Source organism: Lonchura striata, chromosome 4 (assembly GCF_050655825.1).
Source record: "Lonchura striata isolate lonStrDom1 chromosome 4, ASM5065582v1, whole genome shotgun sequence".
In the NCBI taxonomy this organism is placed as follows: Eukaryota; Metazoa; Chordata; class Aves; order Passeriformes; family Estrildidae; genus Lonchura; species Lonchura striata.
Genome location: NC_140706.1, coordinates 2,755,388 through 2,773,902, shown reverse-complemented (window position 1 = coordinate 2,773,902; position 18,515 = coordinate 2,755,388). Strand labels below are relative to the sequence as shown.

At 50.3% G+C, this 18,515-nt stretch overlaps 1 protein-coding gene across 2 annotated transcripts; it reads right to left on the bottom strand.

The window, feature by feature from the left end:
- Window positions 1-891: 891 nt before the first annotated feature.
- Window positions 892-17,386, bottom strand: LOC110468709 (5-hydroxytryptamine receptor 7). 2 transcript variants are annotated; one of them, XM_077782688.2, is made up of 3 exons: window positions 14,790-17,386; window positions 13,367-13,905; window positions 903-6,533 (listed from the first exon to the last, which is right to left on the bottom strand). In XM_077782688.2, the coding sequence occupies exons 2-3, from the start codon at window positions 13,873-13,875 to the stop codon at window positions 5,762-5,764; spliced, it is 1,281 nt and encodes a 426-aa protein (XP_077638814.1). In that variant the 5' UTR covers window positions 13,876-13,905; window positions 14,790-17,386; the 3' UTR covers window positions 903-5,761. The 2 variants fall into 2 exon arrangements, with proteins under 2 accessions (XP_021382512.1, XP_077638814.1); XM_021526837.4 differs by lacking the exon at window positions 14,790-17,386 and having other exon boundaries at window positions 892-6,533; window positions 13,367-14,621.
- Between the last annotated feature and the right edge of the window lie 1,129 nt (window positions 17,387-18,515).

Below are 18,515 nucleotides of genomic sequence, written 5' to 3'. Positions count from 1 at the left end.
ATTTTGCTTTTTTTAATTGCTAGAGCAGCTCTTTGCCAAGGAGTGCAGCAGCAGAGTGCTGCTGCTGCTGTCCGAGGTCCGTGTGCTTGGTGGGAGGAGCAGGAAAACACCCGGCGCGTGTTGGCTGCCCCAGTCCGAGCCTGGAAATAGTCTGGGATTAGTGGTGGAAAAGTGTTGGGAGAAGGGTGAAAAGACCCTTTGAGACTTCAAGACCTTGTCAGCGTAAAGCACAGTGACAATAGAAATAAAATATGTAATTTGAATTAAGAGCAAATAGCATGGAGCTTGGGAAACAATTAAAAAAGTATAAAAATAATAAATAAATAGTCGGCTCCCCTTGGAGGGGTGGATTCAACATTTGGATGCTGGAACACAGCAAAGTCAGCACAGAAATCCTGGAACTTCTCTAGGTGTGGTGGTGGGAACATCTCCTGACTCTGACAGGGATCATCTCCAGGATGGGATTTTTGTGCCCACCCTGGTGATGTTTTTGTCCAGCATTCACAGGATGTGGAGCTCCCCTGGATTTGTGTCATCCTCCCTCAGGCTGGCCCTGGTGGGAGTTTAGGCTGCAGAGAGAGCTCCTGTCCCACCTCCTGGGACACCAAGCCACGATGCAGCTCCACCTTAGAGAATCCCAGAATGGTTTTGGTGGGAAGGGACCTTAAAGCTCACCCAGTCCCACACTTGTTTGTGAGGGAGGTCCAGCTCTTCACACATTAAAGCATTTGTATAATATAATCTTTTAACTCCTGCTATCTTCTGAAATTGTGTGTTCTACATGGAAGATTTTGTCATTAAAAAAAAAAAAAAAGAGTGGAATTGCCAGAGCAGACCTGTCTGCTTCCTTCCCTGGGTGCCAGTGCTGAGAAGGGCTGGAAAAATTTATTGGAAGTGCTCAAGGCCAGGATGGAACAACTTGCTCTAATGGAAGGTGTCCCTGCCTGTGGCAGGGGGTGATCTTTGAGATCTTTCCAACCTAAATTGTTCTGTGATTCTATGAAATACCCACTTTTTGCCTTAATATGATGATTTTAAAGCAGTGACTTGCCCATTCATCTGGTGGTGTTGGGGTTTTGCTTAAACTCCATCTCAGAGTAATGCACAAGATAGAGAAAAGGAATAGTCAGGCTACTAAAGATCTTGCATAGTGAATGTGAAAAATTTCCAGATAAAAATGGCAAAAAAGTAAAGAATACAGCCCATTTCTTACCTAAGGACAAAGGTAGAAAGTGTCTTGTGGCTGCCTTTCAGTTTTATTGACATGAGACTCAAAATAGCAGGAGCTTTTTCACATGGCAGGTCGGAGATCTGTAAATCATCTTGCCAAAAAAAGAAAATCTGGATGATAAATCGAGTGGGAAATTAGACAGATCATCCAAATCCTAAAATACTGAAGTTGGAAGGGCAGCCTGGAGGCTTCTGAATCTGTGCCATGCTCAAAGCAAAGTCAGGTTCAGAAGCAGGTCAGGTTCCTGAAGCTGAGGTTTGAAATCATGGATAAACAGGGAATTTCCTGAACTAAGTATGGTTTGATGCCTCGAACATAGCAAAAGGTGGGAAGGCACATCATCCAGCCTGTCCTTGTCCTAGTAATTTTCCCAAAGTATCTCCTACTGTTGGAAAAGGAACTATGGTTGGAAATAGTTTCCAGCTATTGTTGGAAAAGGAACTAAAATCTGGGTTGAACAGATTGTTATTTCCAAAGGAAGAATGTGGCAAAGGGCTGCAGGATCATAACTGGGCTGGAGAGGGTGAACAGGGCTGGTCACTCCTTCTTCTTGAGGCAGCCTAAAAAGCTCAGCAGGTGGTTTAGAAGAGGGAAGGGAGATATTTCTTCACCTAAAAAAGTAATTAAATTGTGGAACTCGTTACCTCGGGATGACAGAGTGAGAAAAAATTAAAGACAGGGGAAGGAGAGCAGGCATTGGAGGTTGTTAAACATTCCAAGAGCGCTCCCGGCTCAGCAAGGTGCCAAACTTTTAATTGGTGGGATGGGGAAGGATTCCACAACGTCTTTGTTGATCTGGCTCTGTCAGAGTCCAGGGTGGATCATCTTCCAGCTGATGTGGCTGAGGTTCCTTTGTCCCCAGGAGATGGAGGTGGTGGCAGGACTCCCGAGGAGATGAGGAACAGGGTGGGCTTGCTGAGCTGTCCCTGCACATCTCCAGCTCTGCCTGTTAATCCCGAAAGTGCTGGGCTCAGAGTGGGGAGATTGAGACTTTTGGGGGAGAAACGCAGGATTTGACTACTTGGGCTTTACATCTCTCGCCTGGCTTTGCTCAAAGTCATTATCAAAACCCTACAGAGCCCCACGGAGGGTTTCTAAAAACTGCTTTTTCTCCCCAGATTTCCCTGCCTGCATTCCTGTACTTCCCCTGCACAGGGAGTGGAATAAAAAGCTGACTTGAGACCTACTCATTTAATGCCTGAATTAGTTCAATTTTCTCTGCCCGAGGCGTCTCATTTTTTTCCACTGTCTTGCTGTTGGCCTGCTGGGAATCTCTCATTGTCCACAGAAGTTTCACTTGTCCTCCGAAATTGATGATTTTCTCCCCGAGCGCAAATTTTTGCCTAAATATGGACTCTTTCAAAGCTAATTTCTCTTCATAGTTTGCTTAGGCACACGTGTATGTGTGCTAAAATCAGTTTCAAAATGGCTCAGATTTATTTTTAAGCCAGGGTGGTTGTTTTTTTTTTTTGTTTTGTTTTGTTTTTTTTTCAGATGCCAAAAGCATTGATTCCTGTCTGATTAAAAACAAACAAAAAAACCCACCAAAACCCACGGAGTATTTTCAGCATCATTTAGCAGCTCATCTACAAGGATCTTGACTGGCTTAACGAAATGGTAGGTGCTCACTCGTGTGTGGAAAAGGCCCTGGTGTCTTTGGATGCACATTATTTTATTTAACCCAAGCACAATTTAATCTTGGGGAGTTAAAAAATCCAGAGGCTGATGTCTCAAAGCTCGAGTCAATCATTACTGGGAAAATCAAACTATCTCATTAATTTTTGGAGCAAAATGTTTCGTTTTAGCGGAGCTGTCGTCTTTAAATATTTTTGGATGCAAACTTCTGGAATTGCTTGTGGGAAGAAAGCTTTCCTTTTAAAATTTTTCCTTCATATTTTCATTTTAAGCTGTAGGAGCATTTATCAGGTAAGCCTTGAGTGTAACAAAACATTCAATTCCAAGTCAAGGCAAGCAATGATTTTTTTTTTTTTGAGACAAATAAACCATTTTGCTTGATTCTTTGCTTAGAAGAAGTTTGGGGTTTGCATCATACAGAATCCTGTTCTGTCTCTTACTTTTTTAATTCTGTAAGAACCCTCAAACCAGAAAAAAAAAAAACTATTTGTATGATTTCATTTAGAAAGTGAAACACTGTTCCACAGCTCTGTTGCAGAATATTTCCAAGGAGTGATAAAAATGCCACCAGAATAAAGACATTAATAGGATTTAAACAAAATTATGATTTTTTTTTTTAAGGCAGTTTAAAAACCCCCAACACAGAAAATAAGTGAAACGATGACCTTAGGCACAGCAATAAATACCCTGCAGCGGCACAACCACATTCTGTGATGTGCTGGATGTGAAATGAGCTGTCTTGGGGCTCTCCACCCTGCCAAGACAGCCTGAATTAGCAGCTGGTCCGTTTTAACGCAGACAGCTCTGTCAGAAGGGCAGGGAAGGAGCTGGAGGAGCTGAGGGAGGAAACGGGAGCCTGCAGGAGCTTCATGTCCCCGTGGCAGGACAGAAGCTGTGACAGCTGCTGCTGAGATGCTGCGGCAGAGGAGATGCTGGCCTGGAGGGTTTTCTGGAGAAAAAGGGGTTGTTTTTGTGAAGCAGGTCCTGAGATGGGCAGTCAGAGCGTGCCCTACAGATGTGGCATGTGGGACTCCAAGCCTGTAGGATAATTCCCGACTCAAAATCTCTGTTCTGTCTTAAAACATCTCCCCCTGGAGACAGCAGCTGCAGCCTCCCCTGCTCCTCTGTGTGATTCTGACTCCAGCTGTGAGGACACGAGCTGGGAGAACAACTGGGCACGTTGCAGTGTCCAACCTCACAGTCCCTCAGAACATTCCCAAAGGGCTCGAGCCACTTTCCCTGCTGTCACCCACCAGTCCAAACTGGAAATCTCGTTGGGCATCCCTAGAAAAAACAGGTCTAAAATGAGACAGGATAGAAATGGCTGCTGAGAAGAGGACACAAAACACAACACAGGGGAAATTTTGATTGCTAAGCCAAACTCTACCACCAGTCAGCCAGGACATCCAACACCAGCTTGGATATGGATGTTATCGGAGTTTCTGGTGGTGCCAGAGTTGGGATTACACCACTCATGCCAAATAAAGCAAATCTGGAATAAAATAGGACTACAAACAACTTTCCTTGAGCCTCTGAGCAGTTTGGCTTTGACAAAAAAACCCAGAGATGCTCAAGAAGAGCTGGAGCAGGCATCAACTACCCTGGAATTGTCCAAGGCCTGGTTGGATGGGGCTTGGAGCAACCTGGTCTAGTGAAAGGTGTCCTTGCCCATGGTTTTTAAGATGAATTTTAAGGTTTCTTCTAACCCAAACCATGCTGGGATTTTATGATCAAATGGGCAAAGGTTTGTGGGGCTGCAAGTCTGACACTACAGTGCTGATCATGAGGAAAGACAACTGCAGGAAAGCAAGTCCCACCACCTCAAAAAAACAGTGAAGAGAGAATTTGAAGTCAGAGAGACCAAAGATTCTACACCAAAATAAGGAAACCAAACCTCTTTTTTTTTTCTTTTCTTTTTTTTAAGAAAAAGATAACATCATTCAGTGTATTTTTTCAAGCTTGCTGGACATCATACCGAAATACCGTAAAGCTGTCAGGGAAATTATATGGTTTTTTTTTCTGTTGTCAACCAAAGCGTGCTTTTATGGAGTCAATTAGCCACAAATGATGAACACACGTCACTTGTCTGGGAATGAATTACAGTACAACCCAATAAACACAACCGGCTTTGCTCTCTGATCACTGCCCTGATGGGCAGGAGGCGTCAAACTTCCCTGCCCAACCATAAAGGAACCTCCGTGTTCCTTTGTGTTTCATCCTGCAAATCCATCTCCTTCAAGTGCTGCAGTGCTACAGTGTGAGGGCAAATGGGGTCATTGGTATTTCTGCTCTGGCGTGCAAACCTGGGCGTGAGCTCAGGGTGTGAAATGCAATTGCATCGGGGAAAAGGGTTCGGATAAGCTGGGATGGCACGAGGGCTTGGATGTACAACGGAGCTGCTGTCAGATTCCACAGAGAAGTGCAGCCAATGTCGTCTCTACACAGGATTTTGTGTGCCCTCCACAGACCTTAGAGCCCTTTTTGAAGGTGGAGAGCCACAGTCTTGTCAAGTTTTTAGAGTTTTTGTTTGTTTGTTTGTTTGTTTTTTTGGTTGGTTGGGACCATTAATTTTTTGTTTTGTTTTGTTTTAACTTTAGTAACAGATGGGTAAACTGAGGCACAGAAAGGTGGTGTGACTGGCCCACAGTCGCTGGTAGACCTTGAACCCCCCAGGTCTTGCTCCCACCTGGGACAGAGTGAGAAGGAAGGACTGTTCCCAAAGTTCCCTCCACTTGTTCCCAGGGTGAGGAACACCGCGGCTCCTCACGGGGCGAGGGAAAGGGCCGCCACCCTCAGTGGCAATGTCTGGAAGGTCTGGACGGTTCCTGCCAGCCCCTGGGAGGCCAGGGAATCGAGGAACCCAGCATGGAGAGGCAGGAGCCCGTGGGTCAGGCACTACAGGATGCACTCGTGCCTCTCCGTGGCTTTCAGGGCCTCGTGCATGCTGGCGGCCGAGAGCCTCCTGTTGATGTTCCTGTACCTGCAGCGCAGCAGGTTCCAGAAAGTAGTCCTCAAATCCCGGTTGAAGAAGGCGTAGATGAGGGGGTTGATGAGGGAGTTGGTGTAGCCCAGCCAGAGCAGAGTCCTCTCCAGCCGCAGGGGCATGCAGCTGCAGCGGATGCCGCAGATGAACGGCCGCGCCGTGGACATCAGGAAGAAGGGCAGCCAGCAAAACGTGAAGGCCCCCACGATGATGCCGAGGGTCCTGGCGGCTTTCTGCTCCCGCTTGAAGATGGAAATGTTCTTGCGGTCTTGCCGGAGCAGCTTGGAGAGCGTGGCGCATTCCTCCACGGCTTTGGTGCGGCGGGAGCTGTGGTGGGCGCGGCTGGAGGCCTCGAGGCAGTAGACGCCCTCCTCCTCGTAGTGCTTGGGGAAGTTCATGAAGCGGTGCTTCTCGGCGCTGACCTTGGCCGCCTTGTAGATGCGGCTGTACATCACCAGCATGACGGCCATGGGGATGTAGAAGGCCACGCCCGTGGAGTAGACGGTGTAGCCGAAGTCCTGGCTGATGAGGCACACCCGCTCCACCGTCACGTTCTGCGCCCAGCCGAAGAGCGGAGGGAGGGTGATGGAGGCCGACAGGAGCCACACGATGAAGACCATCTTGGCCATCAGCTTCCCGTTCTGCCTCACGGGGTAGGTCAGCGGCCGCGTGATGCCCAGGTACCTGCGGGGAGGAGGAGTTGGCAGGGTTAGGAGTGGGTGGTGTTGGGTGGTTTTCACTCCTGATCGGCTGTGAGAGAATTTTGGCCCTCAGAGGGGTCATGAAATTAATTCGCCAAATGAAAATCTCCACAGGCATGATATCTCTTGACTAAACACCCCAATTTATTCCCCGTTTTCTTGCAATCACCCTGTGCATGGAATCACAGAATGGTTTGGGTTGGAAAGACCTTAAAGACCATCCCAGTCCCACCCCCTGCCATGGGCAGGGACACCTTCCACTATCCCAGGTTGCTCCAAGCCCTGACCAGCCTGGCCTTGAGCACTTCCAGGGATGGGGTGTCCCTAACACAAAGTATTATTGAACTGCCAAATGCAGTCTGAACTTTCCATGACCTCCTGGGGAATAAAAATACTTTAATAAATTTCATTTTCAGGACTAAAAAATGCCTGAAGAATTTTATTTTTTCCACCAGAACTATCCTGCACAGAGAACATGCAACGGCTTCCAGCCGTGGCACATAACTCACTCCGGTGTGTTGCTCTTCCCAAGGAGACACCAGGAGTGGGAGGGGTGATGCTCAGAGTGATGCCACAGGACTGATTCCAGATGAAAGGAATAACTCCTAGCGGTTTTTGATGGGAAGTGGGAAGCACTGCAGCCTTCTCTTATTTGTTGGTGAAGAACTACAACCTGCAGCTAAGATGGCCCTGGGAGACCAAGAAATAATCTTGCTTTTGGGAAGACTTAAAAATGTGTCTGGGTGAGCCCTGCAGGCAAAGATGGAGAGTGGACGATGCTGTTTGGGGACAATTTTTGGGCCCCTCATGACAATAAAGCCATTGAAGGGCTGAAGAGTGTCCAGGGAAGGGAATGGAGCTGGGGAAGGGTCTGGGACAGCAGGAATGGCTGAAGCAGCTGGGAAAGGGGCTCAGCCTGGAGAAAAGGAGGCTCAGGGGGGACCTTGTGGCTCTGCACAGCTCCCTGAAAGTTGTTGAGCTCTGGAAACTCAAATAGAAATGATCCAAGCAGCTGGAGCCATGTGCTCGCTTGCCCAGCCAGTAGCTGCCAAAGTGATGGAGTCCAGCTCTCCCTCAAGAGGAAAATGAGTGGAGTTTGGGGTAAGAGATCCCAAAAACACCTGGTGACCCACAGTTCCCCAGCCCTGACCCCTGGGATTAGGAGTTACCTTGTTATTTTGCCTGAAAGGAGCTGGAGGCTGCACCCACCATCAGCCCCTGGTTGTGCCACGGGGTGTAAATAAGAACTATCCTGATTTTATTGGAGAGGTTTGTGTGATAAAGAAATTGTGTCAACTGTGGGTAAATTAGAATTGTAAAGCAATAAATCGGGTGGGGAGTTGGCCGTTCCCCCTGGAAAACATCTGCCTGCTACTCAGCTCCAATCAATCCAGCAAAAACCTCGAGCCACTCATATGGATTTCTGTTCTGTTACAGCCTTTTTGATTCCAATCTCCTGCTGCTAGGAATTTTTTTAGGCAGGAACTCATCACCTCTTAACTATTCTTGGATGAACAGTGTCACTCCAGAGGGGCAGTGAGAACAGCAGCTCTATGAGTACTTTCTGCTAAAAGCTGAACAAAAAAAAAAAAAAAAAAAAAAAAAAGGAAAATATCTGTGGAGAATTTTACCTCTGCTGTATAATTTTTCTCTGACAGTCAGTCTTACTGTGTTAGGAGATTTTTCTCTTCCCTGATTATTTCGCTCTTCCAGATCATCCCCCAAGATTAGAAGATGGAAATAAAATATAAAAATAAATCTAATTTCTCCTCCTCTCCTGACTGCTAAATAAATTGAGAGACTAAAGTCTTCTCCCCTGCCTCCCTGATAAAATTATTTTGAATTCATTCACTGAGTTGTTCTTTCCTTATTTTCCCCTGTATTCTTTTTTGCGCTGGCCTTAGTCACAAGAACCAACCAAAATTCTCTATGCTCAGAGAATTCCAGGATGGTTTGGGTTGGATAGAATCTTCAAGATTATCCATTTCCAACACAGGGATGCCTTCCACTGTCCCAGGTGGCTCCAAGCCCATCCCACCCTGCAGGGATGGAGCATCCACAGCTTCTCTGGGCAACCCATTCCCTCCTGACGGCCCTTGGTGGGGTCAGGCTGGCAGAAAACCCTGCTCTGCTCTTGCAATTCCCAAATTAACATTCCAAAAAATCACCCTCTAGATATCCAAGCCACGAACGTTGCCCATAAATCCACGCTGTCCTCTCTCATGCTGTTACCGCGTTTCTTTTGGAAGCCGATGCGCCTGGGATTTGCTGAAACTTCAAGGAATTCATGCGCCAGCCGAGGAAAACGCTCGCTGGCAAGGTTTAACAAGCAGGCAAAGCTGACACATTTCATCCGCGGGTGCCTTGTGCAGCTGCTGCTGCTGCTGCAGGAGGAAACGGGGCCGTTTTGAGGTCTTTGCAATAATTTGGAAACGAGCAGGGAGCCCTCAAAATAGGGCAGCGTTCGCAGGAGGCGAGGTGGCGCTGACAGGCGGTGGAATTCGAGTGGAATTCTCCCCCTTGGAAATTTTTTCATTTTTTTGTTTTTCTCTCTCTCTGTGTGCGTCCTGCTGCTGATCAAGTTTAGGGTAATCAGGTAACAAAAGGCAATTCCCAGGATTTTCGGGCATTTGGTGTGGATTTGCAGGGCCCCCGCAGTGCTGGGCTGATGCTGCAGCCGCTCATGCCAGGTGCAATAAATTCCTGCCACATCCCTGATCCTGCAGATCCCAGCCCCTCTTGGCTGTGGGGTGGGAGATCTGCCCCAGGCTGGGCTGCACCAGCAAACCCCACGGATGAACCAATTCAGAGTGTTTGTTCTACACTCAGTGGGAATCATGGAATGGGTTGGGTTGGAAGGAACCTTAAATCCCATCCAGTTCCACCCCCGGGGCAGGGACACCTTCCACCATCCCAGATTGCTCCAAGCCCTGTCCAGCCTGGCTTTGGACACTTCCAGGGATCCAGGAGCAACCACAGTTTCTCAGGGCACCCTGTGCCAGGGCTGCCCATCCTCACAGGGATCAATTCCTTCCCAATCTCCCACCAATCCCTGCCCTTGTCCTGTCTTTACATTTCCTGATGAAAAACCCCTCTCTGTGGCTTCCCTGTAGGCCCCTTCAATTGTTGGATCATTATGCCAGGGATTAAATAACAAAAACAACCCAAACCTCTCCGAGGTTCCCCCTTTCTCCATCCTGGGAAAAGATGAATCTCCACTCACACAGGGGGACAAATGAGCCTGCAATTAGGGCTCAGAATTAGGGTTTCCTCGACCCTGCTGTTTTACCACAATTCCATGCCTCCTCTGCAGCCAAAATAAGTTCCTTCCCTGATTTCCAAGCTGATGCCATTCCTGCCCCATCCTGCTGAAGCAGAGGAGGAAACAAAAGGCAGCTGGAGCTGCTACACCTGCCCATGCCCTAAGTCAGAGCTGGTGCAGCATCCCAGGGATCCATCCCAGACACAGAGCAGGGATCTACCCAACCTGGCCAACATTCGGATCACGGACATGGGAGAGGAAATCCAGCAAAATGCTGTGCAGTTTTCATCCCACTGACATTGGAGAGGCATCCTTTTACTGAGGGTGACCCCAATTTGGAGCATGTAATCTGATTTTGGGTGGAAAATACTTGCCAGGGGAGGAGGAGAGCCCCAGCAAAGCTGCCTGGGAAATGGATGTAGAGGTTTTTATCCACCAGGGATGCCAGAAGTGATGTGTGGGCTTTGGGGAGCTCCTTTTGTCAGCTTCTTGGCATTTTTATGGAGAGTTTCATCAAAGCTGAGCAGCCAAAAGAGGGGATTTTTTTTTTTTTTGTTGGTGGTTTGTTTTTGGTTTGTGACATTAAAAAATCTGCAACACTGGCAGGCTTTTACATAAGGAAAATATAAGAGCATGATGGATGTTTCCAGCATTTTTCTTTTCTGATTTCAAAGGAAATCAATCAAATCTCGCTTCAGACAAGATTAGTTCTACCAGCTTCAATCGAGAGGCTTTTAGGAAGCCCTCGGCATTAATAATCAATAACAGCAGCCTACATTTTAATAGTCCTCATCATCCTGGGCAAACCAAGTAGCTTTTCCATCTAAGCTAAGCAAAATATTGAGGACACTTCAGCCATCAATAAAAACAGGGTCTCCTCCTTGGCAGGAGCAGGCCTGACAGTGCTGACCAAGTTGGATTCGGGACAGAACCAGAGGAAATATTTCTATTTCTGAGAAACACCAGGGCTTTTCATCTTCTTCCTCACAGGGCAGGAGGAAGAGCTGGTCCCCATCAGTAATGATGATCTGGGTTGATGCCTCGCTGAGATAACAATTTAATCTCTTTTGGAGCAGGTTTTTCGGGGATTCTGCAAGCTCAGCTCTGCTTGTTCTTTTGGTTTTTGGTTGTATTAGCGTGGAAATAGAGAACTGTGCTTCTGGAGATGTTTCCATCAAGAGTCAAATGAAAAATCCTGCCCATCCCAGGCTCAGGGGGGAAGTGGAGATCCAGGCATGATCCTGGATCCTCAGTCCACCTCCACGCACTGCCTGAGCCTGCTGGGTGGATGTGGAGCAGTGATGCTGCACAGGATCCTTGAGACACTGCCCTGGGATGGTTCACACAAATCCCAGCCCATTCCTGGGGATCCCTGAGGGGGAAAAGCAGCAGGACAGCGCCCCAGTCACCTCCTCCTCTAATATTCACCAGAGGGCATCCCAATAATTCCCATTTCCTCCTCAAGCCCCAGCACAGACTGACCCTACAAGCCCCCTCCACTTGCAGGTTGTCCTTCCTCCCACCCAGAGCCAGCTGGGCACAGCTGAGGGGACGGTCCAGTCCCTCCCCTCTGCTCAATCCTTGCTGATTTTCTCCTTTCCATGCTGGAAATACATTCCAGGCAACTGCCCTGCAACCACTCAACTTCCCCATCAGGCCCGTGGCGTGGCGAGGATGAAGTTCTGGGAGCAAACTGATCACAGTGCAGTTCCTGTGCCAACACACGAGGGAAAAGCCCGTGCCAGAAAATTCAGGTTCTTTGACAACCTCTTGGGATACAGCTTTTCCTTCCCTAATTCCCAGGAAAGACCAAGTGACATCAAACTCAGGATGTGCCTGCACGGTGTCCTTGGATATGGATCTGCTCCCTGGAGCAGTGACACGGGATGGGAGGGATGGGATGGAGGAGTGGAGAATCCATGGCAAGGATTTTTGGGGGAAGATCTCTCCTATTTGTGTGTGTGTTTGGAAAAATTCTTGCTCCAAGGGATGGGATGGGGTGGGATTGGTTGGTTGGGAAAGGAGGGGAAGGAAATTGGAAGAGAAGGGGAAGAGGAAAAAAAGGGGAAGGGAAGAAGGAGGAAAGAAAAAGGAAAGGAAAAAGAAAGGGGAAAGGATTGCATGTATTGGATTTTTGGGGACTTGGGATGGGGTGGGGAGAGTTGTTGACATGCTTGGCCAAGGACAAATGAAAGGGGAAAGGGAAAAAGAAAAATGGGAAAAGGGGAAAAGGGGAAAAGGGGAAAAGAGGAAAAGGGGAAAAGGGGAAAAGGGGAAAAGGTAAGGGAAGATGAGGCAAAAGGAAAAGAAAGGAGAAGGAAAAGGAGATTTTCAAGCAAAGCCAGTCTGGTTAGTGTGTAGCCACTTCCCTGCTCCTCACCCACCGGGAGAAAGCACTGACACATTTCATCCCTGCATTTCATCCCTTCCCTCTCACAGACTCAGGCTCCTGCCAGCTCTGAGCACACCTGCTTTTCCTTTTTTTTCTTTTTTTTTCCCAACAGGAAATTTATTAAAATAAAGCAAGTTCAGCAGAAGAGCTGGACCTTGCCTGTGGCCTGGCAGGGCTTTTTCTCTCTACCAGCAGCTCTGAGCTGCCCAGGCTGTGGATCTGCAGCTCCCAGGGGAGCAGTGCCTGGTGGGGATGAAGCTTTGGAGCAGGACTCACTGCTGGCTTGCCCTGGGGGAGGATGTCAAGCAGCAGCAGGATTTTCTCCGTCCTTTCTGCTTTGTCACCCGCTGTCACACCTGCAGAGGTGGCACGGGGAGGTGGCACAGCTGAAAGGGCACATCTCAGACGAGGGATGTGTCCCTTCCCTGAGCTGCTGCTCCCAAAGCAGCTCAGCCCAAAGCGACCCCCCAGAAGGCAGCACACGTCAGCCCCGGCCACCGGCTCGTCAGCGCCGTGGCCCCGATGACGCAGCTGCTAAAATTAGAGCCACCAAGGTGCTGACTTGTCCAAGCCTGGCCACTCTGCCAGGCTGGCTTAGCCTTTCCCTCCCAGCTGTAGGTGTGGGAGGTGAAGCCAGCAAATCCTCACAAAGGCGCTCACTGGGCTAAACCAGGGGGTTTGGGATCTTGGGATGGGGCGTGGGGAGCTGCTGACATCCTTAACCACGAGTCCAGGAACAGCAGAGAATCCCACAGGATTGGCTCCAGAAGCCCCTGGAACCTGGATTTCCAAAGTGCATCTAGGTTTTTGTTGGGTTTTTTGTTTGTTTTGTTTGTTTGTTTTTAATTTTTTGAATGGTTTCATGATCCAGGCACCTTCCATGGAGAAGGTCAGGTGCTCAGGAACAATGTGAAGCAGCTGCCAAAAGGGGGAAGACTAAGGAAGCAACTTAGGGAAGTAACTTGAGAAAACAACCCTGAGCCCAGCTCTTCCAAAGGGAACGAGGCACTGAATTCCCACAGAAAACCCTCCTCACCTGGACAAAACATCTCCAGGAGCACTGACCCAACCAGCAACACGATTCTAGCAGCCCCCAACCTCCCAAACACCCCGAACACCAGAGCCCACCCGAGCGCAGGGCGGCGGCCCGGCCCTGCCATACCTGTCCACGCTGATGATGCACAAGGTCATGATGGAGGCGGTGCAGCACATCACGTCCATGGCGATGAACACGTTGCAAAACACCTTCCCAAAGAGCCACTCGCCCCCCACCAGGTCCGTGATGGTGACGAAGGGCATGACGGCGAAGGCCACCGACAGGTCCGCGGCGGCCAGGGACACCACCAGGTAGTTGGAGGGCTGCCGGAGCTTCTTGACGATGCACACGGAGATGATGACCAGCCCGTTGCCGGCGATGGTCGTGAGGATGATGATGGAGAGCACGGCCCCGATGACGACCTTCTCGGTGTCCCCATAGAGCAGGATCTCCTCGCCGCAGTCGGTGGCGTTGGTCAGGTTGGAGGGCGGCAGCTCGGGCTCGGCTGGGGCGGGGGGTTCCTCAGTCATGAATGGATTCGGGAGCGGTTCCCGAGCCGGCCGCTGCTGCTCTGAGCTCTCCACCAAGAGAAGGTGCTGCTCCAGAAACCTCCTGGGGCCGGCCCTCAGCAGCATGCTCCGAGCTCGCTCCCCCAGCAGTGACACCTCCGGTGGCAAACCAGAGCATCTTGTCACAAACAGGGCGAAGAAAATCCAATATCCCCTCATCCTCTCGCCCACCGCCGCCACCCCCCTCCACCCCTCTCAGCTCTTGCCTCCCCGAAGCTGCGGCTGCATCTCACGTGCTCGGCAGGAAGCCGCTTCCCAAGTCTCCTTAAGGACACGCGTTTTGCCGGGGGATGCTTGGAGGAAGCCTCTCTCCACCTGGGAAGGAGCACGGGCTGCCTGCAACACCTCCCTGGTCCTCCATGTGCTTTCCCAGGAGAGGGAACGGGATTGTGGCTCGTGTTTCCCTGCCGAGCTGTGCCTGCTGCCGTTGCACTTCTCCTCTGCATCCATACATTTAATCCCTTTGCAGAGCCTCCTCCGTGGATGCGACACCACAAGCCACGGCACCAGCGTGGGCACAGCCCCCGCCGGCTGCATCCCCTGCCCGTGGCACACGCAAACTTCAACGCCGGGACCGCAAATCCCCGCTCCTGGCACGCAGTGGCCACACACGGGCTCTCAGTAGCCACGGGGCGACAGCGGGAGCGGATCCGTGGCGGGCAGCACCCCAGGGCACCGCGCACAGCCCAGGCATCCCGGCTCGTTCCCGGAGCCTGAGCATCACCACGCTCCCACGCCCGGGATTCCACCCCTGCAAGTATTTCCCTGCCCTCCGCAAGGAAACTTCAGGGCAGGGCTCACCCCTGGATGCTCCGAGCATCATGCTCAAACCCGCATCCTCTTTTTTTTTTTTTTTTTTTTTTTTTGTTGGTGTTTTGTTTCAAACCCCATTTCCCCCCTTGAAGTTTTGTTTCAATCCAAGCCGGATTGCGGCCCCTTCCTCCCCTTTGCGCGGCGGTGAGGGGGGGTCCCGGAGTTACCTGTGCCGAGGGGGTGAGACATCCTCCAGGCGAGCCCCTGCGAGCTCCGGGCGGGCGAGGAAGCAAAGAGCCACCCCCGGAGCATCCTTCATCCCTCCCCGCCTCGCCGGTCCCTCCTACCGCCCTCCCCTCGCCTCTGCCGGGCACGGACCCAGCTGCTCCCCGGCTCCCTCGGAGCCCCAGGGAGGAGCAAAGAGCGGGGCGGGGGGGTCCAGGCTGGATCCTGCAGCGATGGGAGGGAGCGGGGAGCGTGCGAGGATCTGGAGGGAAAGGCTGGAAGTTGAGGAGATGCCTCGGAGCGCTGAGAGGCAGGAGAAGCAGCCTGGAACCCAGCAAGGAGGGCAAGCACAGGGAAAGGCGACATTCCCCAAAGGTTTTGGGGTTTTTTTGTTTGGTTTTTTGGTTTGGGTTTTTTTTTTTTTTTTTTTGTTAAGGATTATTTTACAGGAGAGGGTTTCTTCCCCTCGTTCCATGCATTTTCCCAGCCCTCCTGGCTCGTAGCGGGTCCCGCGTTCCTTCAGCTCCGCGCTGAGGAGCAAGCAGGCAGCCAGGGAGAGGCAGATCCCCTTTCCTAAATCCTGGGAAAACCGAAACAGAGACTATTAAAAAAAATTAAAAAAAAAAAAAAATAGGAAGAGAACATGGAAAGATCCACTTCTCTCCCCACCAAATGTTCCATGGGTCCTTTGGAGCTGGGATCACTCTGATATTTCAACCCAGGGCATCAGACCTCAGCCGCAGTTTGCTCCTCGTGGGGTGGAAGATGCTGGGGCAGAACCGTCTCCTACACTGGCTCTTCCCAAGGCTCATTCCCACGGGAATTCAGCCCCTCTGCCGCCTTCGCGGGGGGATGGACACGCTGCATCCCTGGGGATGGGGCGGTTCGGAGGGGAGAGCGGCGGGGCTGTGGCTGCGGAGCTGTCCGCAGGCTCGGGCAGCGGTTCCCGGCGCTCTGCCCGAGCTCAGCGCTCCGGAGCGAGGTGCGAAACTCATCCCAGGGCTGAGCGGACACCCAGGGGACAGCCTGGAAAAACACCTTTAAATCGCAGTGATGCCAAGCACTGCATTACCTCCGGGCAGAGCCGACAGCGATCCCCAGGGATTTTTGGGGGAAAAAAAAAAAAAAGGAAAAATAAAAATATATATTAAAAAAAAAAGGTGCATCTGCAAGGAAAGCGCCAGTGAGCTAAACCGGGGCTGTTAAAGCTGTGCTTAACGCTGGGGTTCCTCCTTTGCTGCTCGAGCATCGCAGCGTGTGTGGGAGGCTGGTGAAAATAGCTTCCTCGCCAGGCCAGGACGTGCTGGAGGAGCTCCGGGATTTTTTTTTTTTTTGGGGTTTTTTTTGGGTTTTTTTTTTTGTTTTGTTGTTTTTTTTTTTTTCCCCGGCCCCTCCAGAGCTGTGCCGAGCCAGGGTGGGATGGGGCTGATGCACAAACCCTGCACGGCCCTGGGGAGGGGCAGCTCACTGAGATTTACCAAATACACCCGGAATTTCCAAGGAGGGAAAGGGCGATCTGCAGAACTCCCTGCAGCACGAATCGCTGGATTCTGCAGTCTCCAAAGCCAGATAAATTCAACCAAGGAGAAAAACACCCCCTAAGGACCGGCTCAGGCAATTTGGGGCCAGATGCCTGGAGAATTTCTGTGCCTGAGCCACAGATCTGCTCCCACCCCTGGGAGAGGGGTTAGAGGAAGGATATGGGGTAGGGACAGCCTGGAGGGGTTTTTTAAGCCTGGAGGGATTTTTTTCCAGCCTGGAGGGGTTTTTCCAGCTTCCCTGGGTGCTGCTTTTGGGATAACACCACGAGAAGGAGCTCCTGTGCACTGAGACAGGGAAGGATTTTTTTTTTTTCCTCGAGGCATCATCAGGAAGCAGCTGCTTCATGCACAGAGGTCGAGTTCATGCCCTGGCAGAGGGGAGAGAAGGAGAAAAAGTGATTTTAGAGCTGAGGAGCTTCCTGGGCCCTTCGCTCTGGCTTTCCAGGACTTTTGGCAGAGCCTCAAAATGCTGCAAGAGCTCCAGGGAGCAGAATTGACCCCACTCAGCCTCATCCCAGCCCCATTTCTGCAGGATGCAACCCGCAGCTTTTTCCTTTCAGACCCCCTGCACGGCTGGGAACCCCAGAGGGGAGCATCCCCCCATTTTTTTTTTCCAGGGAAATGAGCTGCTCTCATAAATTGGGGAGCAAAAACAGGGTCAGAAACTCATTCCCAGCTCATGGGACACTCACCAAGCAGCCAGAGGGCACATTCTTTGCTTGGGTTGGTTTTTGGGAGGACAGAAGGGAAAATGCCAATTTTCATGTGAAGAAACAATTAAAATAATTATGATTCTTCTGGCTAAAACCCTCGGTGCAGCATTTCTCCAGCCCCAGGCCACGGTGACCTTGCTGAGACACTGCTTCTGGGGCGAGCTGGGAAGGACTAATTGCATTTAATGGCAATTAAGGGGAGGAAATGGCCAGCGTGCCTTAGCTCAGCACTCACTGGAGCTTTCTGCCTTTGGCGGAGAGGACAGCACAGGTTTGGAGGAGCAGGGATGCTGCTGGAGCGAGGTGGGATGAACCCCAGAGAAGATTATCCGTGCCAAAAAAAAAAAAAAAAAAAAAAAAAAAAAAAAAAAAAGCCGGGAAGCAGAAATCTCAAAATAAAAAAGTTTCCTGCACCTGCAGCAGGAGAAGGGAGAGGCGACCAAAATCCTCCCGGCACTCTGGAAGGCAGTGCCCAAATCTATTATTCCATTTGCACGTACAAATGGCTGTTTTATTAACAATTAATTGTTAATATTGCGCCCTATTAAGTCGAATGGCGAGGTAATAAGGTAATAAGTGCAGGTATTAAGATGCAGATTTGGAGAAATCTCATTAACTCCGAGGTCCTGAATGCTGTTTCCAGGACCAGCATCTTCCCCGCAGCACAGATATTTGACATTTCTCCCTCCCAGCAGGCAGAGCCCGCCCAGCTGGGTGAAAGGAATCCCTCGGCACTCTCAGGTTTTAAGGAGCACCTCGAAAGGTGGATTTTACCTGCAGGGAAATTCGGGATGAGCCGCCCTGGGGTACCCAAACCTTCTCTGTAGGTGCCACGCTGCTGCTCCCGTGGCTGTGATCAGGAATAAGAAAATCGAAAGTGTTTTAGCGACCCAAATCCCATCCCCTTCCCTCCGTGGGCATCTCCTGCTTTCCCTTGGGAGCTCTCCCAAAAAAAAGCATCGAGGAACATCTCCCCAGAATCACCCAGCAAACAAAAATAAAGTGGTGGGAAGGTGGTACCCAAGAGAGGGTTGGATCTCCCAGAAATGAATCCCTTGCCTTGGGGTCCAATCCCATCTCCTTGGGATGGAATTTAACCATTTACCTATAATTTAAAACTCCGAGAGAGGATTTTAGGGTGTTTTTTTTTCTTATTGGTCCTGCCTAAAATAGAAAAAAAATAATAAAATGAAACTTTTTGGTTGTTTTTAAAGGCTCCCAATGCATTTTGCTGTTTGAGCAGGTGGGGAACAATTGGAAATGTCACGGGAAAACGCCATCCAAAGGAGACATCCCAATAATTCATCTCCAAGAGGTGGGATTGCTGAAGAGAAGTGTTCAAATCCTGTTCCACACTCCCTCTGCTGGAGTCTGCACAGACAACACGCAGCTTTAGTCACCCACATTTACAAATTTTGGTTACCTGGGAGGGCTCTCGGGGGTTTCTCCTTTCTCCATCAAGGCGAGATGTGCC